Here is a 25,599-nt window from a genome sequence, read left to right on the forward strand (position 1 = left end):
AGAGGTTGGAGGCCCATTCAGTGGGCTCCTCCCAGCCATCCCATCCCACCCCTATTTTCCTGGGGAGTCCTGAGGAAGTCTGAAGCCTGTCGGAGAGGAGGCGGGGACATCTGCATGAGAATAGGCCAGTGGGCTGACAATGGCTGGACTCTGCACCCTCTCCAGATCCCATCCCCCACTCTTCTGTGGTCCAGAGAAGTACCCCGAGGTTCCCAGCCAGAGCTTAAGTATACCCACTAAGTGTTCAGACTATGGGGCCCCACCTCTTGTGTCTGAGGAGTTAGGGGCAGGCTTTTTTTTTTTTCCTTCACGAAGAATGCCTGGTGTGTATGCAGGTAGATGGGAGGTGTGACTGTGCGGGAGTGCAGGCACACCTAGTGTGGGCTCACGTGTGCGGTTGCATGTCGGTGGGGTATGAGACCAGGGGGCTAATGCCTGGCTCAGCATCCTCTTCATTCCTGGGCATGAGCCTGCGTGGGCTGGTCAAGGCTGAATGATTTTGTCTAAAGATCCCAAAATAGCTCCAGTAGCCCGCAGTCCCCTCCCCCCACTGGGCCTGGAGCCTCAAAGGCTCTTTGTCTTTTGAAGGCATCCCGCCCCTGCAGGGGGCTCAGACACTGACTGGGGTTTGGCTGGGCCAGATTGCCTGCCTGGTTCCCCTTCCCCTGGCTGAGCCCAGTGGGCCTCAAGGCCCATTCCAGTGGCAGCCCAGAATGGCTAGGACCCTGTGGGAGCATTGAAAGACTAATTTATTGAGACCCCTTTAGTGGTAGATGCCAGGGTCTCTGCTTGGGAGGGCGGCAGCACATTTCCCAAGAGCACTTGAGGCCTCCCTTTGCCAACCCAGAGTTCCCACTACCATGTGGACGCAGCCCTCCCAGATTCTGGCTCCTTTGCTTCCTCCAGAGCACATTGGGACATCTCAGAGCTACAGCAGCATGTGTCCTGTTGGGTGTGGCCTGGGGCTTGTTCCTTGGCACTGTCTGTGGAACACTGTACATTGGGCAATGAGAGGCAAATGAAAGATGTGTTATGAGTTGCAGTGGGCCCCCCATTCTAAGTCCTCTTGACCTTTTAGGCACTAAGCCAAAACCTGCCCTAGGAGGTGAAAACTCAGACCCTGTCCCTGGTGCTGGGGGAGCTCACATCACAGAAACTGAGACATGTGCCAGGGCAGTGCCAGGGTCCAGCGAGGGGCAGTGAAGAAAGCTAGGGTTGGGGATCTCTCAATGGTTAGGTCTGTTGATATCCTAGATGTGGGGGAGGGGCAAAGGGCTAGGGAACCTCTCTTTATTTTGCAGTTTCCTGCAAGGTTTCGCTAGAAGAATGAGTTCAGGGCCATAAAAGGTGGGAAGACTCTTTTTTTTAAATTTTTTTTTAATTTTTTAAATTTTTATTTGCATTTTCCATGATTATATAAAAAAAAATCCCATGGTAATTCCCTCCCTTCCCACCCCCCAAAAGGTGGGAAGACTCTTAATCATGGGTGATGGGGGAGAGAGCAGGGGTGTATCTGGCTGTAGGATGGAGAGGAGTGAGCAGAGGAGCTGGATGAAGTGCTCCCAAATGAGTTGGGATGTGGGGCTTGTGGAGGAACCTAACTGACCAGGAGGGAGTATAGAGTGGGGGTTCCAGTTGTCTAGCTACAGTGGCCTTGGAGGAAGTCCAGTAGGCCATATGGAAGTGGGACCATACCAGAGTATTGGGGCCCTAGGAAGGGCTCACTGAGGGTCAGAAGAGGAACCCATCAGACCTAAGCCCAGGACTCCAGGGAGGTGTGGCTAACATCTTGCAAAGATGGACAAAGAGTCACCATAGGTTGCTGAAAGGAGTACCTGCTGACAGCAGATACAGATGTCTAAAGAGTCTAAATGTTGTGCCTGCCAGTGTAACAGAGTATGTGGCGTAGCAGGGCTCTCAGTGTAATTTCAGCTGGGGTAGGAGCTCCGCAAGAGTAGGGTGCAGCCTGGCCTAGCGAAAAGGACCCTCTTGCCAACGAGCAAGTAGGGCGTGAATAGGTTCAGAGGAGGGATGGCAACAGGAGGGTCGTTGTGACAGGTGAGAATGACACAGGACTCCCACATATTCCCCCACCCAAACTTCTGGACAGCTAAGGCCACCTCACAGGTGCAGATGCCTAATTACTGAAAAGGGATGGATCCCATGTGGGCTGTGTCCCCTTCACTCTACCCCTACTGTGGTGCCTCTGCTGTAGTTTCCAGGGTGGCCTCTAGGGGGCACTCCAGGCTCAGGCTTGTGGGACAGTTAGGAATTACACGGCTATTTGTATGCAACTTATTTGCATGTGTCTTCATTGCCTGAGTTGGGTACACAGGTAGTTTGATGTGTTGCTGTCAATTAGTAGGGAAGGGATGAGGTGATTTCTGGATCCATCACTTCACATCCACCCTCCTGCTTGTACCCCAACTGAAGACCTTGCATCCCATCTCGGGACCCCCCTCCACAACAGCAGAGCCAGCAGGAATAAAAACAGGTACATACATAAGCACACACAAACCAAATCCCAGAACTAGGTCCTTCATGCAGGTCCAAGTCCCCTGTGGCAACTCCTAAACCTCTCAGCCCAGGCTAGCATTAGCCCTGTCGGCAAAGGGTGAGAGAGGGAAAGGACCCGCCCCTGCCCACATCACTGCCCCAGCTGCCCCTCCCACCTGGCCACTCCTCTGCCCCGCCTCCCTCCATTGGCCTGGCGAGCACCTGCCACTTCTCCAACCCCAACCACACCCCAGGCTTCCCCCATCCCAACACCTGGCCCACTCCAACTCCTCCCTTTGGCCCCTGCCCCCTTCTCTAGCCTCACCCTGCTCTGCCTCTACCTCTACCCAAAGCTTCTCTTCCCCTATTGTACAGCTCTCTCCTATCCAGGCATCCTCTTTGCCCCAGCTGTGACTCCCTGCAGACGCTGGGGTCCCGGGAGGCATCTTCCTTTGTCTCTCTGTTCACTTCCCCCACCCCCACTCCGCGGCGCCCCTCACTCACCACCCAGCCAGGCAAGGGGAGCTGGGCTGCTGCTGCTGCTGCTGCTGCTGCTGCTGCTCGAGGAGGAGGCGGGCAGGCGCCTCCACAGCCGGCTCTTTATTCTCTCCAACGCAGTTGCTCCTCCCGCTGCTGCCTTTGCGCTCCCGCCTCTGCTAGGAGCAAGCAGGCAGGCCCTGCTGCCGCTCCTGCAGTGCGGACTCCAGGGGCTCCGGAGGACAGCGCCGGCTGGTGGGCAGAAGGGTTGTGGCTGTCAGGGGTTGCATTGCCCCTCCATCATCATCCTCTGCCTTCTTCTGAACCCGATTTGGGATTTCTACTCTGGGAGAATTCTGCACACTTCCCACCATGATCCTGGAGTGCTTGGGAGGGCCTGGCGCCCCGCAGGCCTTGACTGGCTGAACTTTGAGAGCACCGGCTGCTGTCTGCTGGCCCAGGGGACCCAGCATGGAGGGAATAGCCCCGAAGAGGCCTAAGGGCGCTCCATAAGGACCCCCACACCAGGAAGTGGGCTGGAGCTACACCATGCCTCCACTGCCGCTGGAGCGCGGCCCCCGGCAGCAGCCCGGCGCCTCCCTGCTGGTTCGGTACTTCATGATTCCCTGCAACATCTGCCTGATCCTGTTGGCTACCTCCACACTGGGCTTTGCTGTGCTGCTCTTTCTCAGCAACTGTACGTGGCTGCTGGGTGTGGCCCGGCTCTGCTGTCTGAGCCCCTCATCTCAACTGCCAAGGGTTTCGGGGCAGGCGTGGTCATAGCAAGTCAGGGCTGTGACTGGGCTTGGGCCATCTTTCTGCTGAGCCACTCTGGACTCCAGAGCCCCCTGAGATGTGTTCTTGGGGTCCTGGTGCTGACCATCATCCTCAGCTGCAGAAAACTTTCTGTGGGAATTGGCAAAGGGGCATTTGTACTGAGGTGGGGAGTACGGGCAAAGCTGGGCTCATCTGAGGAAACCCATGCTTGGCTCCTGCCATTGGGCCTTACCTAACCACGACCCTGCAGCTGGAGGATCAGAAAAAGAAGCACCTCTGTCTTCACTGTGCCTGATTCTCAGCCTTGGCCAGTCAGCGGCATAGTCTTGCTGACTGTAACTGGAGCTGGGGAGTGGGATGTGGGTAAGCAGAGGCCCCACTCAGTGGGGCCTAACTTGGGAATTTACTTTTTTTCCCCCAGACAAACCTGGAACCTACTTCACACCAGCACCTCCGACGCCCCCTGATGGTGAGTGGGGGCCACAGTGAGTGACAGGCCAATTGTGTGATACCAAATGGCTGTTCTAGGGTATGTACCAAGACTGTCTGGAGTGGGAGAATGCTGCTGGACAAGGGAACCTGGATCTTTTCTGGGGTGTTCACAGGGTCTTGGCTGCTAGACAGTGTTCTTTAGCAAGATTCAACATTCTCTGGACCTTAGACTGAAAATGAGGAGCCAGTCCTTGAACCCATAAATTGTGAGGTGACATCAGACTATGTGTGTGAGGTTTGGTTGGGGCACTGGAGTAAGGCTGTTTGTAGGGGGCTTCCTTTTCTTTGTGTTACCTTTTCCCTAATCAGGAAAGGGTGGGGCTACCAGTGGCTGGAAAGAGACAGAGCACAGAAGGGAAACTGGGCTGGATGATGGGGGAGGGCCCAGCGAGGACTGTGACAGCTGTCTTGAGTTGGGGCCTGGAGTGCCTGAGTCTGTCTTTGGGAGGGAGAGGGAATAAGTGAGGAAGGGGGCAGGCTGACCTTTCTGACAGCATTGTGGGCTGAGGCCAAGCCTCCCAAAGGGGCTGCTGGTATATGGGCTTCTGTAATTAAGCTAATGTTAGAGAAGTGCCACTATTGCAGTAAGCCAAGACCAGGGGTGGCCTGCAGCTCTGCTTGCCCAGCCTAGGCCCTCACAAGTAGGTGGACCATAGTTCCTAGGTTTGTTTTTAGTACCTGACCTATGAAGTATGCTGAATAAACACCTGTCCAGTTTTACAGAAATTGTATGTTCAGAGTTACCTTGCATGGGTTGGGGCTGTGGTTCTGTCCTGAACCAGGGAATGGATTGGGAGGATTTTGGGAGTCCTGGAATAGGAGTTGTGGGTCTCACTCTGGGGACAGACCCTGTGGTTTTCCTAGGAAACAGCCCTGGCTTACATAGTTGTCTGGGTCACTTCCTGGAACTTGGGAGGGGAGGAGGTATCCTGGCACTGAAAGGGCCTCCCTCCCTCTCTCTGGTTCTGGGACCTGAGGGCAAGGGTCAGGGAAGCCTTGGGGGCCTCAGCAGTCTGAAAAATCTGGTAGGGAGTTTTCATGGGAATGGGGAGCCTGGACACCCATAAACAGAAGCTGGGCTCAACTGGATAGTAGAGTAGAGGTGTCTCCTGTTCTTTAGTGACCATCTGGGCAAGAGTCATCATTAGAAAACTGCCCTTTAAATTTTCTGGGGCTAGCAAGCTGGCAGCATGCTTTAAAAAATATTTTGGTTGGGCTGGGTATGGTGGTGCATGCCTTTAATCCCAGCACCCGGGAGGCAGAGGTAGGAGGATCGCCATGAGTTTGAGGCCACCCTGAGACTACATAGTGAATTCCAGGTCAGCCTGCACTAGAGTGAGACCCTACCTCAAAAAACCAAACAAAAAAATTTTTTTGTTGTTTTTGTTGGGCTGGAGAGATGGCTTAACAGTTAAGATGCTTGCCTGCGAAGCCAAAGGACACACATAAGCTAGATGCACAAGGGGCACATGTGTCTGGAGTTTGTTTGCAGTGGCTGGAGGCCCTGGAGTGTCCATTCTCTGTCACTCTTCTCTCCCCCCCCCCCCTTGCTTGCAAATAAATAAATAGAAGAAAAAAAATTTTTGTTGAGCCAGGCATGGTAGTTCATGCCTTTAATTCCAGCACTCTGGAGGCAGAGGTAGGAAGATCATTTGAGTTCAAGGCCACCCTGAGACTACAGGTCAGCCTGGGCTAGAGTGAGACCCTACCTCAAAAAACAAAAAACAAAACAAACAAAAAATGTATTTATTCGCAAGCAGAGAGAAAGAGAGAGAGTTAGAGTTTGGTGCACCAGCACTTCTTGACGATGTAAAAAAACTCCAAACACATGTCCCACTTTGTGCATTTGGCTTTATGTGGGTACTGGGAAATTAAGCCCAGGCCAGCAGATTTTGCAAGCAAGTGCCTTTAACTTCTAAGCCATCTTCCTAGCCCTAGCAGTATGATTTTGACATACTTAGGCATCAGATCCATGATCCCAAGGACCCTGGGCTGGACAGTGTTGACATCAGTGCCCCTCCTCAGACTGCTTCCATACCTTTCAGACCCTCAAGCCCAGCCTGGGTTGAGGTGAGAGGAGCCTGTGACTTCTGGGTGGGAGTCTCTGCCTAAGGGTTTGTCAGGATAGTATGGCACCAGTGCGTTATGTGTAACCTTCAGTCTTACTGGAGCTCTGGAGACTGTACTGGCTGGATAGGTGGTTGAGTGAGCAACCTGTCTTAGACCACCATCCCCCTGCTGGACTGGGAGGCAGGAGAAAATGACTCCACATATTATAAAAATTGGCCCAGTCCCTCCCAGTGGGATGGGCTGTGAGGAGGTAGGTGTGCACTGGTTTGGGGCTGAGGCCAAGTAGGCGTGCATGAGTGTCCACAGCACAGGTACAAGAATCCTGGAACAGTGGGGAGAACATACTTTATGGCATCACCAGCTCCCTGTCCTTAAGCCCCCAAACTAACAAGTATCCCCTCTCCTTTACATATGCACATGTGGGTCCTTCATCCATGCCTGGATAACGCTCTGGACACATGCCATGGTCATCACACACACAAGCACTGACACCACACATAAGTGACCACGAGCAGAGCCCAGAGATATCCTCTCCATCCCCCAATCCACCCAGGATAGAGAGAGAAGATAAATATACCGTCTGCCACTGCGATGACTATAAAAAGCCCTTGCCGCCTCCAGCATTGCATGGAACGAGATCACCCAGGCAAGAAGCTGGAGGGGACAAGGAGATGCTTCAGAGGTGAAGAAGGGCTCAGAGACCCCCGAGGGGATCCACTGGAGACTCATAGGTGACTAGGTGTGCCAGCTGCATCTATGAGGGACAAGCATGGACAAGCGACCAGAAATAGAAGGGAACTGAACCCATCTTTGGTGTTTATTAGCAGTATGGCTTTGTCAAGAGACCACTGAGCCTCTGCTTCCTCTCCTGCTGCATGGGACATTGTATGTGATGACCCTTGGGTGCTGCCCAAGGCCCAGGATGTGGCTTTATAACAGCTCTGCTTGTTCGGGTGTGTGTACATGTGTGTAGTTATCGCACCCGTCTGTGTTTGTTTCTATACTCATTCAAGAAACTTGTCCTGAGACCCTGTGATCTCACAGTCCTGTGGCTGCTGTGAATGAGGTATTAACATGGTATAAGGAGTGGCCCTCATCTTCTTCATGGTGTGAGCATGAGGCAGGGGTCTTCTGATGATACCCATGCTGACTTTTAGTTACTTGGAGCTGAGCGTGGTGGCGCATGCTTTTAATCCGAGCAGTTGGGGGCAGAAGTAGGAGGAGCACCATGAGTTTGAGGCAACCCTAAGACTACATAGTGAATTCCAGGTCAGCCTGGGCTAGAGTGAGACCCTACCTCAGGAAAAAAAAAAAAAAGTTATGGACCAGGGACTAAAGTCAAGACAAGTATCATGTACTCCAAACCTTATATTTGCCACAGAAGTTCATTACAGGTCCTTTTCCTATTGTGACATGTTGTGTTAATTATTTATTTATTTATTTATTTAATATATTTTTGGTTTTGCGGTGTTGGGTCTCATTCTGGTCCAGGCTGACCTGGAATTCACTGTGTAGTCTCAGAGTGGCCTCAAACTCACAATGATCTTCCTACCTCTGCCTCCTGAGTGCTGGGATTAAAGGTGTGCACCACCATGCCCAGTTTTGTTTCATTTTAGATAAAAAGCCTCACCCTTGTAGCCCAGGCTGGTCTGGAACTCACTATGTACATCTGGCTTCAGAATAGGTTTTAGGAGTTGAGGAATAGCTGCCCTTGGTTATGGGGTTGGAACTTGAAAAGGCTTGGTTTAGCCCAGGGTGATCAGATCAGTGCAGATCAGTGACAGAGGCCCAAGGAACACAGACACTCGGTAGCCAGCCAGGGGTCCAGGTGCTAGGCACAGGGAGATGACTGGGTCCTTGACCTTAAGGATGGACATGGGGAGACCTTGGTTAGCAGTTCCAGCTGCAGCCCAAGAGTATAGCCAACCTGGCATTAATAAGAACCTGTTGGATTTGGCATAGGAGTTCCAGGAACTTTGGGCAAACAGAGGGCCAACTGTAAGGATGGTACTATAGGAAGAAAGAAGGTCGCATGGGACAGAGTTGAGGCCAGACATAAAGAGAGGCCATGGTTAATGTGACTTAGGATTATTTTGAGCTAAACCCAAGGGAAGGCCACTGGTGTGCTGGCAGCACTATTACTACATATATTGCAGCACACACTCTACATAGCACTTGTCTGGGGCCCCTTCTCTAGGCTTTGCAAGCATTGGGAAAATCACATCTGTGGGAGTAGGTCTTTACTGTCCCCATTTACAGAAGGAAAAGGGGACATCAAAGTTCGATGGATGAGCAGTGTGGCTCCAGGAGCCAAGGGGGCTAAACATGAGGCAAAACAGGTTGTAGGTAAGGCAGGCGGAGGCTCTCCTTTCCTCAGCCTTCAAGGGTGGAGGCCGTCTACCCAGACAAGCACCAAGGGAGGCTGGATAGGCCATTATGGCAGCAGCTGGCTCCAGCTCCCAGTGTACCCTGTCCCCCTAGATGTCCAGAGCTTCTTCTGGTTCATTTATGAGCATGCTGGGAGGTGATAGGGGCTCTGTCCCCATGACTTATTAATGATAATTTCACCTAATTAAACATTTATTAGATCCAGGCAGTTGTAGCCCCTATGGGGCCTGCCTCTTATGCTGCATCTTCCGAGGTGGGCTCCAGCCCCAGTGCTGTTCTCAGGAGGGCTGCTAAGGGGGTTGCCCATCTTTCAATATGTGTGCGTCCTCCTGACTCCGATACTTACTGGACAATAATTAGCCCCTCCATGAACCAGCCCCACAGGCTGCTGTTGAAGTTCAGCAACAGAGTGTGTTCTGGACACTGCTGTCTGCAACATCAAGACTGATGTGTTAGAGGATGAAGTGACAGGTCCATCTCTTGTGTGGACGGGTGAATGAGGCCAAGTATAGGGGAAGTCACACTGAGAGGAGGCTCCAGAGATGGAGGTGGATATACTTCCTGAGGTAGAGACCCCAGGGAGACAGACCCATGCCACCTAGTTTGAGGCTGGGGGCTGGGGAGGATGTGAGCAGTAGAGGCTGGCTGTGGGGGCTTTGGAAGTTTAGGTGAGTGGCCAGAGAGAAGAGTTTAGGGGAGAAGAGATGGTGGGAGCAGGGCTGGAGAGTGCACCTGTGGAGGTGGGGGAGGCGTACTCGAAAGCCAGACAAGGGGAGGGAAGATGAAAGAACAAAATGGGGGTGGGAAACTAGCTTTGGGCTCTTGGCACCTGGTAATCATCAAACTCAGAGGAAGATGGCGGTGAGGGTGGGAGCTAAAGGGTGGCTTTGGAAGGCTGTGAAGGTGGTCCTCCCTCAGAAGTAGCAAGGGTCAGGTGGATACAATAGCAGCTCCCAGGAAGGAGCTAGGGAACCCTGAGCTTTGTAACCTAACAGATCAATGGCCTTGGGGCTGATGTGGATGTAACTGGAGCACTCTCAGCTAGGACCTTCTTTTGTGTGAGAGAGTCCATTGAGTGGGCTAGGAGTGAATGCCGTGCTTTACGGGGGCATGAACTCTTTATAATTGTCGAGTGTGGAGGTGGGATGAGGGAAACTGTCCTCCCACAAGGAAAAGGTCCCAGCCTTGTGGGGGAGCCTTCCAAAAATCAGGGTTGAGAATGGGTGCTAGTTTGTTGTGGCAGTTGTGGTCACCCAAAATTAGTGGGTATGAGTGTAAGCTGAGATGGGTGAACACTCAAGTGTGGTTCTGCCTGTGAGGTTTGGGCATACATAATATGTGTTCAGATAGCTTGTAGGTACGCTGAGAGGGGAGTGGGTACACAGTCAGTGGAGCTCTGCTCTGAATAACTCTTCTCTGGTCCAACCTCAGTGTGCAGAGGAATGTTGTGTGGCTTTGGTGCTGTGTGTGAGCCCAGTGCTGAGGACCCAGGCCAGGCATCCTGTGTGTGCAAGAAAAGTGCGTGCCCTGCTCTGGTGGCTCCAGTGTGTGGGTCAGATGCCTCCACCTACAGCAACGAGTGCGAGCTGCAGAGGGCGCAGTGCAGCCAACAGCGGCGCATCCGTCTGATCCGTCGGGGGCCGTGTGGTAAGTGAGTATGGGTGGCGGGAGAGACCTAGCGGACAGCAAGTACGATGCCACCCTTCCTTTCCACAGGGTCCCGAGATCCTTGTGACAATGTGACCTGCAGCTTCGGCAGCACCTGTGTGCGCTCAGCTGATGGTCAGACTGCCTCATGCTTGTGTCCTACAAATTGTCCCGGGACCCCAGAGGGTACTGTGTGTGGCAGTGATGGTGTTGACTATCCCAGTGAATGCCAGCTGCTTCATCATGCCTGTGCCCACCAGAAACACATCTTCAGGAAGTTTGATGGCCCTTGTGGTAAGTAAAGCCCTCTGAATGGCACATGACTCCTATCATGTTCACTGGTGACAACCCCTTGACTCTCATTCTTCCCACCCCAGACCCTTGCCAGGGTGCCCTCTCAGACCTGAACCATATCTGCCGTGTGAACCCACGTACACGTAGTCCAGAGATGCTCCTGCGGCCAGAGAACTGCCCTTCCCGGCATGCTCCTGTGTGTGGTGATGATGGTGTCACCTATGAAAATGACTGCATCATGGGCCGTACTGGGGCCGCACGTGGTCTACTTATCCAGAAAGTGCGTTCCGGCCAGTGCCAGGCTCGAGGTTTGTGCTCCAGGGGAGAGGCCCAGCCCAGCCATCGTCACCCATGAGGCCCTACCCATATACACCTCATGTCCACAGTCCCTGCACATGGTAGGTGGCTGCTGTGGTGCTGTGGCCTCTCTGATCTTCTTGCCTGTCCCCCAGACCAGTGCCCAGAAGTCTGCCGGTTCAATTCTGTGTGCCTGTCCCGCCGTGGCCGTCCCCACTGCTCCTGTGACCGTGTCACCTGTGACGGAGCTTACAGGCCTGTGTGCGCCCAGGGTGGGCACACATATGATAATGACTGTTGGCGCCAGCAGGCTGAATGTCGGCAGCAACGTGCCATACCCCCCAAGCACCAGGGCCCGTGTGGTGAGCAGCCTGGGAACTGGCTGGGAGCAGCTGGTCCTGCGTCGGTCCTTGCCCCCATCACACATCATCTCCATTCCTTGTCACTCTCCTCTGGGGCCTCTGGGCTGGGGTTACTTTGGAGGGCTGTGGTATGTGGAAGCTGGGGAGGGGAGCAGAGACATCTGGGAGATTAGGCAAAGTGCACTTGACTATGCTGCCCCCTGCAGGTCCCCTGGTCCATTGTCCATCCATCTCTGTACTGCACTGGGCCCAGACTACTTGGGTGGGCAGGAATGGATATGCTGCTAGAAGTCCCATGCTCTTAGGACACAGCCCCCAGACACCTTGAAGTGGAGTCTCAATCAGGATTTGAGGAGCCAATGGAGAGGGTAGATGGACAGTGGCCAGTGTGTCCCATCGGGGCTGTAGGCTGCTGTGGCTCTGCCTGCCTCTGTGTCCGTCTTGGTTCTCTGTCCATCTTCCTGGTCTTTCTGTATCTGTCTCTTCTCGGTCCTTCCTTCCCTCTCGGCTCCGCCTCTTGTGTCTTCCAGCCTGACCTGCTGGCAGGATGAGGTGCTACGCCTGCCCGCCAGGAGCACACAGCCCGAGGTCTGCCCCCGGCGTGGCTGGGGGGGGGGAGTGGCTCGCTGCTGCCTGGCCTTGTGGTCCTCAGAGCAAGTGGACAGACACCTCCTCCCCTGTGTGGCTCTGGGTGTGATTATTATGGGGTATAGACTTCTCCCACCTGAGGAGAACCCCCCCCCCGCCATGTGCATGGGGGTGTCCCAAGGCTGCTGGTGGTCCGGGGTCAGTAGCTTGCTGTGGGCATTCAAGAACTCCTGTGTCCCTATCCACTTCTGTCATGTGTCTGTCCCTTTCTCTGCTGTGTCCTGCGCATCTGGCTCTTCCTTCACCATCCCTACCTTGGAGAGGGGCTGCTGCGTGGGGCAGGGGCTTTGCCCACAACTGGGGGAGATTGCAAGCTGAGTGCCATGTCCTCCCCAGATCAGGCCCCATCTCCATGCCTTGGGGTGCAGTGTGCATTTGGGGCAGTGTGCACCGTGAAGAATGGGAAAGCCGTGTGTGAGTGCCAGCAGGTGTGCTCAGGTGTCTACGATCCTGTGTGTGGCAGTGATGACATCACGTATGGCAGTGTGTGCGAACTGGAATCCATGGCCTGTGCTCTTGGGCGAGAGATCCAGGTGGCCCGCAGAGGACCCTGTGGTCAGTGTTGGGCAAGTAGGTTGGGTTGAGGGAGGTATCTACTCAGTGTGGTGATGGAGTTTTCTCCACAGACCGATGTGGAGAGTGCCGCTTTGGAGCGCTGTGTGAGGTGGAGACCGGGCGCTGCGTCTGCCCTTCTGAATGTGTGGCCTTAAACCAGCCTGTGTGTGGTTCTGATGGGCACACCTATGCCAGCGAGTGTGAGCTGCATGTCCACGCCTGCACACACCAGATCAATCTGCATGTGGCCTCGGCTGGACACTGCCGTGAGTGGGGTCAAGTGGGACAGGTTCCCATGACTCCTCAGTCCAGAGTCTGCTGACTTCTGCTTCGTTCTGTGTGCTTCAGAGACCTGTGGAAACACAATGTGTGCCTTCGGTGCTGTATGCTCATCTGGACAGTGTGTATGCCCTCGGTGCGAGCGTCCTCCACCCGGCCCTGTGTGCGGCAGCGACGGTGTCACCTACCGCAGTGCCTGTGAGCTGCGGGAAGCTGCCTGCCAACTGCAGATGCAAATTGAGGAGGCCAGGGCAGGGCCCTGTGAGCAGGGTAGGTTTGGGCAGCTAGTGCGAGCCCTCGGGCCTCAGCCCGTGGTGAAGACCACATGGATGATTCTACTTTTCCTCCGTGCAGCGGAGTGTGGCTCGGGAGGCTCTGGCTCTGGCGAGGACAGCGAGTGTGAGCAGGAACTCTGCCGGCAGCGTGGTGGCGTCTGGGACGAAGACTCGGAAGATGGACCGTGTGTCTGTGACTTTAGCTGCCAGAGTGTCCCAAGGAGCCCGGTGAGCGTCCCACCCTCCCCTGACCCTAGGGAGTCAATGAGGAAGGGATTGAGACTGCCACACTGACCCTATCCCTCTAGGTGTGCGGCTCAGATGGGGTCACCTATGGCACCGAGTGTGACCTGAAGAAGGCCAGGTGTGAATCACAACGAGAACTCTACGTTGCTGCTCAGGGAGCCTGCCGCGGTGAGCATCACGGGCTGTGGCTGATGCGTGGTGGCACGTTCCTGTGCGTTTGTGCAGCAGCTTCTTTATTTTATTTTTTATTTGGTGGTGGTGGTGGGGTTTGAGGTAGGGTCTCAATCTAGCCCAGGCTAGAATTCACCATGTTGTCTCAACTGGCCTCAAACTCACAGCAATCCTCTTACCTCTGCCTCCCAAGTGCTGGGCTTCACAGCATGCACTATCACGCCCGGCTTGTGCAGCAGCTTCTGATGCCCTGTTTGTATGTGGCACATAGGCATGAGGTTGAGGATGTGCATGCATTCTGGGGTGGCCATATGCATGGGCTGTGTGTTAAACATACAGTGGTGGTGCATGTCCAGGTGTGTGTATCAGTCAGCAAGTGTGCACTAGTAACCTCCTAAGAGCTAGGCAAGTCTTCCATACAGAGGCTAAGTGGAGCCTGAGGGGCACCCACTGGGCACTTTTGCTCTTGCGGGACAGACAGTTACTGTGTAAGTGTGTCCATGTGCACATGCTTGTGCTCATACACAGAGGTGTCCACATGGGTGTAAATGCACTGTTTGAAGGAATGTGAGTGAATATATGAACACGTGTCTTTATAAATATGTGTGCTTTTTTGTCTTTGTTTTTGCAAAGACACAGTCTCTGTGTGTATCTATAAGTGACTCCGGTAATGTTCGCTTGTGGCTGTGTGTCCCTATCTTTGGGCATTCTGTGTCTGTGGCCCCATGTGTTTTGTGGGTTCCATGGCCTACATTTACAGGTACATTTTTATATGTGGTGTGTTGATTTCACTCGTGACCTCAACCCTAGACTTTCAAGCCCCAGTAGGGGCTGTTGTCAAGAGAGTTGAGTAGTGATGGCAAGAGAAGTTGAGGAGGAGTGGCTGGGCCTAGGGTAGGCCTCTAGTATCGCGTCAAGTCTGAGCCCTGTGCCCCACCTGCAGGCCCTACCTTGGCTCCACTGCTGCCCGTGGTCCTCCCACACTGTGCCGAAACCCCCTATGGTTGCTGCCAGGACAATGTCACTGCTGCCCAGGGTGTGGGCCTAGCTGGCTGTCCCAGTGAGTACCTGAACCCAGACCTGACCACTGTCTGGCAGAAATGTACGGTTGCAGCGACCACTGCTTCTTCCCCTTGCAGACACCTGCCAGTGCAACCCTCATGGCTCCTACAGTGGCACCTGTGACCCAGCCACAAGCCAGTGCTCCTGTCGACCAGGTGTGGGAGGCCTCAAGTGTGACCGCTGTGAGCCTGGCTTCTGGAACTTTCGAGGCATTGTCACTGATGGCCGAAGTGGCTGCACTCGTGAGTGGCTGACAGGGACACCAAACACTCCTTCCTGTCCACCCCCGTCACTGTGTGCTGGCCTTAGCCAGACCAGTATCTGGCAGGGCTCTGGAGCAGGGCAAGTACAGACCTTAGGCTCTTCCTTCCCGCCCCCAGCCTGCAGCTGTGACCCCCAGGGTGCTGTGAGGGATGACTGTGAGCAGATGACTGGACTGTGTTCCTGTAGGCCTGGAGTGGCTGGTCCCAAGTGCGGGCAGTGTCCAGATGGTCAAACGCTGGGCCCTGCTGGCTGTGAAGCAGGTGAGAGCAAGGGCTGGTGCTGGCCCAGGGATCCTTGTGCCAGGAGTGCAGGCGCCTGAGCTGGCAGGGGTTTCCCATGTCTACCCCAGATTCCTTGACACCTGTGACCTGTGTGGAGATGCACTGTGAGTTTGGCGCCTCCTGTGTGGAGGAGGCTGGTTTTGCCCACTGTGTCTGCCCAGCTCTCTCATGTGCAGAGGCCAATGCCACTAAGGTGAGGGGTGGAGAATGTGGGGGGGATACTGGGGTTAGGGAGACTTTGCCCGAGCACCTTTGCCCTGTACCCCAGGTCTGTGGATCAGATGGCATCACGTATGGCAATGAGTGCCAGCTGAAGACCATTGCCTGCCGCCAGGGCCTGGACATCTCTATTCAGAGTCTCGGCCCATGCCAGGGTAAGACCAGGGTGCCAACACCTAGAAATGAGCAGGAGAGCCTGGCTCTGACCCAACTCAAGCCCTCTAACATCCCTCTCGCCGCAGAGGCTGTTGCTCCCAGAGCTTCTCCACCATCTGCATCTGCGACCACCCCAGAGCAGCTCCTGAGCAAAGCACTGCCCCCCTCCCCCAGCGCCCTCCCCCTGGCTCCCAGCAGCACCTCCCGTAGCAGACCCACCCCTCTACCTACATCACGACCCCGGACCACAGCCAGCGTCCCCAGGACCACCGCCTGGCCTGTGTTGACTGTGCCCCCCACAGCACCCTCTGCTGTAACCAGCCTCGCTACGTCAGTCTTCAGCGAATCTGGCAGCGCCGATGGGAGTGGCGATGAGGAGCTGAGCGGGGACCAGGAGGCCAGTGGGGGCGGGTCTGGGGGTGAGCAAGGCCTCAGGGTTGTGGGGGCAGGTCTGGGGGTGGGGTGGGGGCAGGGCCCACGAGTGCTTCCACCTAGGGCTGGGCTCAGACTGCACCTCCTCAGGACTCAAGACCCCCACGGGCAGCAGTGTGGTGACCCATGGGCCACCCATAGAGAGGGCTTCCTGCTACAACTCACCTTTGGGCTGCTGCTCGGATGGCAAGACACCCTCACTGGACTCAGAGGGCTCCAACTGTCCTGGTGAGTGGGTGACGGGGCAGGGTGGAGCTTGAGGAGGAGCGTGGACATGCCAGGAGTGCTGGCCCCACCCCCCCGGCAGCAGGTGGGTACAGGGTTATGGCATTCTGGTTCCAGCATGTATGTGTGTGGGGTTTGGGGGATTTGGCACATACACGCTTTCCGGTCTCAGTCCCTGAATATGCGTGTGTGTCCAGGACCCTGTGCCTAATCCGTCTCTCTCCTTGCAAGCCAGCTTAGGGCACCTGCTCCTAGGAATTGCCTGGTAACTGACACCAGCCCTGCCCTGGGGTCCCCACTAACCCCATGATCATATGACTAACTTCCCCTGCCCTGTGCCCCACATGGCTACTCAGGAAGCCAGGTGGGGTGGGCAAGGTCTCACTGCGCTTTATCCACAGCTACCAAGGCGTTCCAGGGTGTACTGGAGCTCGAGGGCGTTGAGGGGCAGGAGCTGTTCTACACTCCTGAGATGGCTGACCCCAAGTCAGAGCTGTTTGGGGAAACAGCAAGGAGCATTGAGAGTGCAGTATGCAACGGGTGCCGCGGGGTTGGGGGTTTCCTCCCAAGAAGACTGACTTGGGGCCAGTCTTAGCCAGGTTTGGACAGTGCCCCTCCCTGCCCACAGCTGGATGACCTGTTCCGGAATTCAGATGTCAAGAAGGACTTCCGTAGTGTCCACCTGCGGGACCTGGGGCCTGGCAGATCAGTCCGAGCCATTGTGGATGTACACTTTGACCCCAGTGAGCTCTCCTTCCCAACCTAAGAGATGACGGGTGCGGGCTGCATCGGGCCAGGTCATGCTCAGAACCCCTTCCTCTCCAGCTACAGCCTTCAAGGCACCCGACGTGGGCCGGGCCCTGCTAAGGCAGATCCAGGCATCCAGGCGCCGGTCCTTGGTGGTGAGGAGGCCACTGCAGGAACATGTGCGATTCATGGACTTCGGTGAGCCCCAGGCTGGACTGCAGCTTGCCTGTGTCCTCCCTTCTCTATCCTCCACCCTTACCCTCCCTTCCTGTGCCCTTCTCCCCGAAGACCTGATAGCTCCCCTACCCACAGACTGGTTTCCAGCTTTCTTCACGGGAGCTGCGACAGGAGCCACAGCTGCTGTGGCTACAGCCAGAGCCACCACTGTGGGCCGACTGCCCTCCTCTCCGCGGGTCTACCCCAGTCACACCAGCCGGGCCACTGGGAGGACCACAGCACCTCCCACTACACGTCGGCCGCTCACCACTGCCCCCAGCCGTGACTGGCCTCACCTCCCAGGCCCTCACAAGCCCCCAAAGTCCTGTGATTCCCAGCCCTGCCTGCACGGGGGCACCTGCCAGGACCTGGACTCTGGTTTCACCTGCAGCTGTACCGCAGGCAGGGGCGGCACCATCTGTGAGGAGGGTAAGGTCCCCCACTCGTGGCAGTGTCAAAGAGGCAGTTTGGGATAGTGGGGCAGGATCTTGAGCACTCCCCCAGCTGACTCTCCTTGTACCCTACAGTGCTGCCGCCCTCTGTGCCAGCTTTCGAGGGCCACTCCTTCCTGGCCTTCCCCACCCTCCGCGCCTACCATACGCTGCGTCTGGCCCTGGAGTTCCGAACGCTGGAGCCTCAGGGGCTGCTACTTTACAACGGCAATGCACGTGGCAAAGACTTCCTGGCACTGGCTCTGCTGGGTGGGCATGTGCAACTCAGGTGAGTGTGATAGAGCAGGAAGATGGGGGACTGCTTTCTTTTTCTTTCTTTCTTTTCTTTTCTTTTCTTTTTTTTTTGGTGGGAAAAAGAGGTTTGTTTTGGCTTACAGATTTGAGGGGAAATCCATGATGGCAGGGGAAAATGATGGCATGAGCAGAGTGGGGGGGGGGCTGCTTTCTATAGTTCAAGCGCACTAACTGGTGGCAAGGCTAGGCCCAGGCCTTCTGAAGCTGGGGCCAGAGGTACGTGGTGAGTCACAGGTGGGATGACGTAGGCCAGGCTGTTGGAGGGCACCCGCGGGTCCTAAGTAACTGCTCCCATGTTCAGGTTTGACACAGGCTCAGGGCCAGCAGTGCTAACCAGCTCAGTGCTAGTGGAGCCAGGCCGGTGGCACCGCCTAGAACTTTCGCGACATTGGCGCCAGGGTACACTCTCTGTGGATGGCGAGACCCCTGTTGTGGGTGAGAGCCCCAGTGGCACTGATGGCCTCAACCTGGACACGGATCTCTTTGTGGGTGGCGTCCCAGAGGACCAGGCTGCTGTGTGAGCAGGAGTAGGGTGGTACTGCCCTGGGAATGGCTGGGCCGCTTATCTCTGACTCCGTGGGTGGTGAATGGGGGATTGAGGGATGGTGTAGATGATGGCTGTGACCTTGACCTCAGAGTAACCCCTGACCATTTCCTGCTCCCGTCTTGTCTGTGGGCAGCATGCTTTTGGTGGGACCCCCAGAGATAACTAGCCCCGACCTTTAGTCCTGACCCTTGACTTTGATCCTCATCTCCTTATTTTGTTATGTTTGTGGTACTGGCCGTGCTGTGAGCACACAGGCTGTTGGGCATGAGGGCAGCTGACCCCTGGCCCTAGTTTATGGAGCATGCTGGTGTTACAGCTGATTGTGCACAGGTTCCTCTGGCTTCTGACCCTGACACTCTCGGTGGCAGGGTGCTTGAGCGGACCTCTGTGGGCGTTGGTTTGAGGGGTTGCATTCGTCTGCTGGATGTCAACAACCAGCAGCTGGAGCTTGGCAGCTGGCAGAGGACGGCAACCCAAAGCTCTGGAGTAGGAGAATGTGGAGACCACCCCTGTCTGCCCAGCCCCTGTCGTGGAGGGGCCCTGTGCCAGGTGCTGGATGCTGGCATGTTCCACTGTCAGTGCCCACCTGGTCGCTTTGGTAAGAGCCAGTCAGGTGCTGGGGGAGAAACCAGGTATTGTGGGCAGGGTATCATGCTTCCTGGGACCCTCATCCAATCTCCCCTCAGGCCCAACCTGTGCAGATGAGAAGAGCCCCTGCCAGCCGAACCCCTGTCATGGGGCAGCCCCCTGCCTTGTGCTGCCTGGTGGTGGGGTCAAGTGTGAGTGCCCCCTGGGACGTAGGGGTGCATTCTGCCAGACAGGTGAGGATAAGTGGATGCTTGGGATGAGGGATTGGGGCTAAATTCTTTTTTTTTAAATTTTTTAAATTGTTATTTGCATTTTCCATGATTATAAAAAAAAAAAATCCTGTGGTAATTCCCTCCCTCCCCACCCCCAACACTTTCCCCTTTGAAATTCCATTCTCCATCATATTACCTCCCCATCACAATCATTGTACTTACATATATACAATATCAACCTATTAAGTACCCTCCTCCCTTCCTTTCTCTTCCCTTTATGTCTCCTTTTTAACTTACTGGCCTCTGCTACTAAGTATTTTGGATTGGGGCTAAATTCTATGATGTGTTTGGGGTCCAATGTGGGGTCAAGTCAGGGCTTGAATTTAGGCTAGTATGGAATTTGAATTCAGTTCATCACAGAACAGTAGGGGTACAGGAGACCTCAGGGGCCAGGCCCTGAAGTCCCATGTCACCCATTCTGCCCTCCTTAGTCATGGAGACAGATGCTGGCTCCCGGCCCTTCCTGGCTGACTTCAGCGGCTTTTCCTACCTGGAGCTGAAAGGCCTGCACACCTTTGAGCGAGACCTGGGGTCAGTAGGGCAGAAGGGGTGAGGGAGAGAGCTAGCCTAATTGAGGAGGGGACAGTGGCAATTTCCATAACCTTATATAACACTAGGGAGAAGATGGCCCTGCAGATGGTATTCTTGGCCCGAAGCCCCAGTGGCTTGCTCCTCTACAATGGGCAAAAGACAGATGGCAAGGGGGACTTTGTTTCACTGGCCTTGCATGACCGGCACCTGGAATTCCGCTACGATCTTGGCAAGGGTGCTGCAGTCATCAGGTGGGCACGTGTGAGTGGGCTGTGGGGCCTAGACTGGGGCCAGGCCTGGGCTCTTTGAGGGTTAGCCCTGGATCATCCACACAGCCCACAGGGAGACTGGCCTGAGGTTAGGAAGAGCCTGAGAACATTTGGCAGGGCTCTTGGTGGGCAGAGCCCATGCCTACTCATGATACCTCCTTGTAGGAGCAAGGAGCCTATAGACTTGGGCACCTGGATCAGAGTCTCCCTGGAACGAAATGGCCGCAAGGGTGCTCTTCGCGTTGGCGATGGGCCCCGCATGCTGGGGGAGTCCCCGGTGAGTGTCCAGGGTGTAAGGAGGGTACAGGCTTTCCCTACCCTATTCCTACTGCCTCCCTCCTCCCTAGGGGCTTGGGAGCCCCCACCCCCTGGCCGCCTCTCATGGAACTGTTTTCTCTCATCTGACCTGTGTCTTGGTCTGTCTCCTTTCTGACCCTACTGCTCTCTGGCTCTTGCTCTGCAATCCCCCACTCGCTCTCCGGATGTCAGAAATCCCGCAAGGTATTGTCAGTCTATCACCCTAGTCATTGTCTCCTGCACCCACCCTTAGAGTAGCTCTTTCCCACTAAGGCCCACGTCTGCCATTTCTGTGTGATTAACACTGCCTCCTAGACGTAAGGGGCTGGGTGTGGGGCATCAGGCACCTGGGCACACTGACCTGGAACTCTGCCTACTCCTGCCCAATGGGTGGATCCCACATGGCTTTTTACTCCATACCTCCTACAGGTGCCACACACTATGCTCAACCTCAAGGAGCCCCTCTATATTGGGGGGGCCCCTGACTTCAGCAAGCTGGCCCGGGCAGCCGCAGTATCCTCTGGCTTTGATGGTGCCATTCAGCAGGTATGGGAGAACACCAACCAGGAGTCTGCATTGTGGGGTGGAGGAAAAGCATTGTGTGTCTGTTTGTGAGGGAGGGTTTCCATCACAGATGAGGGCTGGCTCATTAGGAAGGACAGTAGGTGGGATGAAGGTACTCTCCCCTCTCCCCTGCAGGTGTCTCTAAGAGGCCGCCAGCTGCTGACCCGGGAGCATGTGCTACAGGCAGTAGACGTCTCACCTTTTACAGACCACCCTTGTACCCAGGCCTCGGGCCATCCCTGCCTCAATGGGGCCACATGTCTCCCAAGGGAAGCTACCTACGAGTGTCTGTGTCCTGGCGGCTTCTCTGGACTGCACTGCGAGAAGGGTAAGCATTGGCAGCCCAGGGCTAAGGCTGGAGGACCCCCCTCCCCAACACACACACACCCAGATCTGCTTTATCTCATCTGTCTTCCAGGACTGGTTGAGAAGTCAGCAGGGGACCTAGAAACACTGGCCTTTGATGGGCGGACCTACATCGAATACCTCAATGCCGTGACCGAGAGGTAACATGCAGCCAGGAGCCAGGCACCCTCTCCACCCTCTGCTGTCTGTCTGGTCCTGCCTGTATATGTCATGCATGGTGGGGGTGCTAGACCCCTCTCTACCCCTCTCAGCTTCTGGCCAAGAGAGAAGGCATCTACCCCATCTCCTTTTTTTCTCACTGTCTGTCTCTTTGTTTCCAAGCGAGCTGACCAATGAGATCCCAGCGTAAGTAGGCTCCTGGCCCCATCCACATCTTAGCACTCACTCATGTCCATCCTCTGCTCCTGGCATCACAGTCCTGCACCCCATTAAGAGTAGTTTTCATCCTGGATGGAGGATGGGGCATGGCCCAGGTTCCAGCCTTAGAAGTGGTCCGTGTCCTCCCAAGGACACATCTGCTAAGGGCCATCACCTCGCTCACCCCCTGCAGCCACTTGCCCCACCAGTGAGGTTCTAATGCAAGTGTGTGCCTGTGCCTGTGTGTGTATCTCCATATGTTTTGGGATGTCTGCATATGCCTATGTGTGCATGCAACATGAGAGTACGCAAATGTGAGTTTGTATGCATGTTACATGAGGTGCGTGTGCAAGCATGTATGTCCATGTATGTGTGTGTGTGCGCGCGCGCGTGCGCGCGCGTGTGTGTGTGTGTGTGTGTGCGCACTCTGAGGCATCTTCACGGGTCCTGCCAGCAGATGAGTTCTCGTATCATTCCATAGCACCTGTACCTCACTCCTTAAGCTACCCACCAGGCCGTGCCCCCAGCTGCGCCTGCATATGCGCATTGCCAGGGCCCCTTGTGGGATGGGTCCCAGATACCCAGAGGTCCTGCTTGCTCCTTCTCCCATCTGCACATGTTGACCAGGGGATTTTAGTATGCAACTCAGCCTGTCTTCTGCTTACTGCCTCCCTCTTTTCCTGCTTCTAAGCCCCGAAACTCTGGATTCCGGGGCCCATTTCAGGTAAGCACACCGCAGTGCCTGCAAGACCCTGGGCTGGCCATCGCCCTGCCATATGCCTGTCGTCTCCTGTCTCTGATCGTTTCTGCTGAGCTGTCCCTGTCTGCCGTTTCTCCTCTGTCTCTCCATTGGTGTTGCCCCTGCCTACCTAGCTGTCCCTGGGTCCCATCACCAGCCTCCAAGGCCTCTATGGTAGTGGCTTGAGTCCTCTCACCACCTTCCTGGAGGCCCTGATTTCATGCCTTCACCTTCCAGTGAGAAGGCACTGCAGAGCAACCACTTTGAGTTGAGCCTGCGCACTGAGGCCACACAGGGACTGGTGCTGTGGAGCGGCAAGGCCACAGAGCGTGCAGACTACGTGGCCCTAGCCATTGTAGATGGACGCCTGCAGCTGAGCTATGACCTGGGTTCCCAGCCAGTTGTGCTGCGCTCCACTGTGAGGGTCAACACCAACCGCTGGCTGCGGGTCCGGGCTCACAGGTCAGTGGGTTCCCCTCTGAGAACAACAGCAGGCAGTACCCAAACTTGTCTGGGTCACTCATGGTCACCAACTGTCTGACCCAAGGTTTGATAGGGGAGGGGATGACTAAGGAACAAGACACAGGAAAAGCAGTCGCCTCTGGAGATTCTCAGCCACCATCCTGTCCCCCAGGGTGACTCCTGCTGTAGTCCCCAGGGTGTGATATCCACAGTGCATGGTGTGGAAGGGATGTGAGGCTCAGGCTGTGGAGGAAGCCAAGAGCCTCTGACAGCCTCATCCTACCTACCCCCTCAGGGAGCAGAGGGAAGGTTCCCTGCAAGTGGGCAATGAGGCTCCTGTGACTGGTTCCTCTCCACTGGGAGCCACACAGTTGGACACAGATGGAACCCTATGGCTCGGTGAGTATTTAGATGTGGGCAAGACAGGGCACACCTAAGAGCTTTAGACTATCTGAGGGACAGATTCCAGCCCCTAGGGCTGGTACCTAAGTGAGCAGATGAACTGGCCAGGGCAGGGCTGTGCCGTCTCCCACCTTAACCCCTGCAGATCCCAGGCCACAGCACCAAGAAGCAGGAACACATGTATACTGCCCACTATCCTACCTCCCCATAGTCAGGTGCCAGTGGGCCCCACCTATTAGCAGTACTGCCTACTGACCTCTTGCTACCTGTCCTGCAGGGGGCCTGCAGAAGCTGCCTGTGGGCCAGGCCCTACCCAAGGCCTATGGCACGGGATTTGTGGGCTGCTTGCGAGATGTGGTGGTGGGCCGCCGACGGCTGCATCTACTGGAGGATGCTGTCACCAAGCCAGAGCTAAGGCCCTGCCCTTCTCCCTGAGCTGCCACCAGAGTCCTCACCTTCCTGTTGTAATTATTTTCTATTTTTGTAAACTTGTTGCTTTTTGATATGATTTTCTTGCCTGTGTGTTGGCCAGAGGGACTGCTGGCCTGGCCTCCCTTCCGTCCAGGCAGCTATGCTACAGAGACAAACTGGTGCCAAGGGACTCTTAAGGGGTAATGTGGCAGCCTGGAGCCCTGGGCTCTGAAGGCAGTCTCAGGACACACCCCTCTGCCTAAGGATGCCACATCACAGCCCCTTGCACTGTGCAGTCCTGCCTGTCCACCTGTTTTCGTCCTTTGTGTCCCCTGGCCCTTTGGCAGGCCCTGCTTCCCCAGGTCACTGTGCTCTATTGGATAGGGCTGCTGGGTTTTGATGGGGCCCTTCAAGCAAGCCCCAGAGGGCCTTTGTAGGTTCCCATTTAAGCTGCTCTTCCCTCATGTGCTGTGGGCTAGCCTCATCCTAGGCTAGCCTGAACCCCTGATATTCCCTGTGCCAATACTGTGACTTAGAAACAATGTTACTATTGGAGCTGTACTCCACTTCCCCCAATGTATCTGCCAGTCCCAAACGGCTGGCTAGTGGACAGAAGCCAGGTCCTGTCTAGGTTGATCTGATTGGCACTCTGTTGGCCCTGCCCAGTTCCCCTGGACAGAGCCATCCCCCTTTGCCACTCCAGGTCACTAAGAGGGAGTGGGCCACTGTGTGATGTGGCTGACCTCCATTGCTTGCCTGTCTGAGCAGCCTTCCTTCAAAGGATGCGTGTTCAGGCCTGACTCCCAGTTCTTTAAGCATTGATTTTATTTGATGTCTGATGTGTGGACTTTTTGTTCCTGTCCTGGCCCCAGAGCAGCTTAAGGCTGCCTCACAGTAGCCCTCCACTGGGCCAGTGTGAAGAGTGGTCAGACTTGCCTGAGTGACCAGGGATGGGTCCAGTGTCTGGCCAAAGGAAGGTGCAGAAGAGGCAAAAATGGCTGTGGAGCCAGATCTGCCTTAAACTGCAATGTCTGCTGTCCGTACCCCCACTCCTTGCCCTCAGTGTCCAGCATAAGTTATCTTGGGAGCAAGATCAAATAAAGCTGGGGGGAGGGGCAGCCTGACCTTTGCCTTGCTGGGGTGGGCCTAGGCTGGAGGGAGCTGCATGGTGTCATGTTACTAACTCCAGTATATGTCCATGTCAAACACGGTGAAATAAAACCGGAAAACTTGAAGAGGGCTGTGCTTGTGCTTCCCAGCCTGATGGCTTCTTGCTAGGTTCTAGAGGGCGCTGGCTTTAGCCCCACTGGCCCTGAGAAGAGGAAGTGGATCCTGTACTGGGGCCCAGGACTCTTTTTGGCTGAGGATCCCCAATGGGAACAAGCACCTCCTGTGCACTGAGGGGAGCAGTATGAGGTGTGGGGCTGACTCTGGTTGGTCCCCTGGGGTGGGGCAAAGAAGCTAACTTCAAATAATCTTCTTGGTGGGGGGGGTATGTGTATTAATCAGAGTACAAGATATGGTTGAGTGGGCTGGTGGCTGCACTGAGGGCAGAACTAAGCCGAGTGGAGTGGGACTGCCTGTGTGGGCACATGCGAGCTGAAATGGCAGGTTGGCAACACCCCCCCCCCATTTTTTTTCCTGGTTCCAGTATGTATAGTCAACCATTGCAATTCTGGGAGATCCTAACTAGGAAGCCCCGACAAGGGGATTATAGACAACCATGGGAGGTAGGAGTTCTCTGAGATATTCAGAGATTCCCCACTAGAAGGGAGGACTGCTAGAGGGGAAGGAGGAGGCTGTGCAGCCAGGTGATAAGCTTACCCAGGAGGCCTAGTAAGTCTGTGTGCCCAGGCATTCTCTATCCTGCTTCCTGGTCGACTAGCTCCTGTGTCAGGTGCTGGGATGGAAAGGGAGGCCACCATTCTGGCAGGTGTTGAGGGGTTGGCAGATGTCTTGGGGGGGGGTTCTG

At 55.4% G+C, this 25,599-nt stretch overlaps 1 protein-coding gene across 7 annotated transcripts; it reads left to right on the forward strand.

Annotated features, from left to right (window-relative positions):
- The first annotated feature begins 3,097 nt into the window (after positions 1–3,097).
- Agrn (agrin) lies at positions 3,098–24,862 on the forward strand. Of its 7 annotated transcripts, none has more exons than XM_045151010.1 (38): positions 3,098–3,670; positions 4,172–4,219; positions 10,132–10,347; positions 10,417–10,641; positions 10,725–10,949; positions 11,094–11,300; positions 12,285–12,503; positions 12,575–12,769; positions 12,852–13,052; positions 13,137–13,285; positions 13,366–13,471; positions 14,418–14,534; positions 14,614–14,778; positions 14,917–15,060; positions 15,150–15,274; positions 15,350–15,455; positions 15,543–15,875; positions 15,979–16,116; positions 16,515–16,642; positions 16,742–16,856; positions 16,939–17,058; positions 17,173–17,505; positions 17,604–17,796; positions 18,124–18,339; positions 18,738–18,967; positions 19,056–19,190; positions 19,661–19,760; positions 19,847–20,011; positions 20,195–20,306; positions 20,519–20,530; positions 20,756–20,872; positions 21,026–21,218; positions 21,309–21,396; positions 21,578–21,601; positions 22,305–22,337; positions 22,590–22,814; positions 23,110–23,213; positions 23,494–24,862. In XM_045151010.1, exons 1-38 carry the CDS (start codon positions 3,523–3,525, stop codon positions 23,649–23,651), a joined length of 5,868 nt encoding a protein of 1,955 aa, XP_045006945.1. In that variant the 5' UTR covers positions 3,098–3,522; the 3' UTR covers positions 23,652–24,862. The 7 variants fall into 7 exon arrangements, with proteins under 7 accessions (XP_045006945.1, XP_045006947.1, XP_045006951.1 ...); XM_045151015.1 differs by having other exon boundaries at positions 3,100–3,584; XM_045151012.1 differs by lacking the exon at positions 21,578–21,601.
- Positions 24,863–25,599: the final 737 nt, after the last annotated feature.

Source organism: Jaculus jaculus, chromosome 5 (assembly GCF_020740685.1).
Source record: "Jaculus jaculus isolate mJacJac1 chromosome 5, mJacJac1.mat.Y.cur, whole genome shotgun sequence".
NCBI lineage: Eukaryota > Metazoa > Chordata > Mammalia > Rodentia > Dipodidae > Jaculus > Jaculus jaculus.

What these genes read in the sequence shown, in the direction of transcription:
- Agrn (XM_045151010.1), top strand. Translation starts at nt 3,523, where the DNA reads ATGCCTCCACTGCCGCTGGAGCGCGGCCCCCGGCAGCAGCCCGGCGCC. An exon ending in CAGAGGCCAATGCCACTAAG is followed by an intron (nt 15,275 to 15,349) that starts GTGAGGGGTGGA and finishes CCTGTACCCCAG; the next exon opens with GTCTGTGGATCAGATGGCAT. An exon ending in CTCAATGCCGTGACCGAGAG is followed by an intron (nt 21,397 to 21,577) that starts GTAACATGCAGC and finishes TTTGTTTCCAAG; the next exon opens with CGAGCTGACCAATGAGATCC.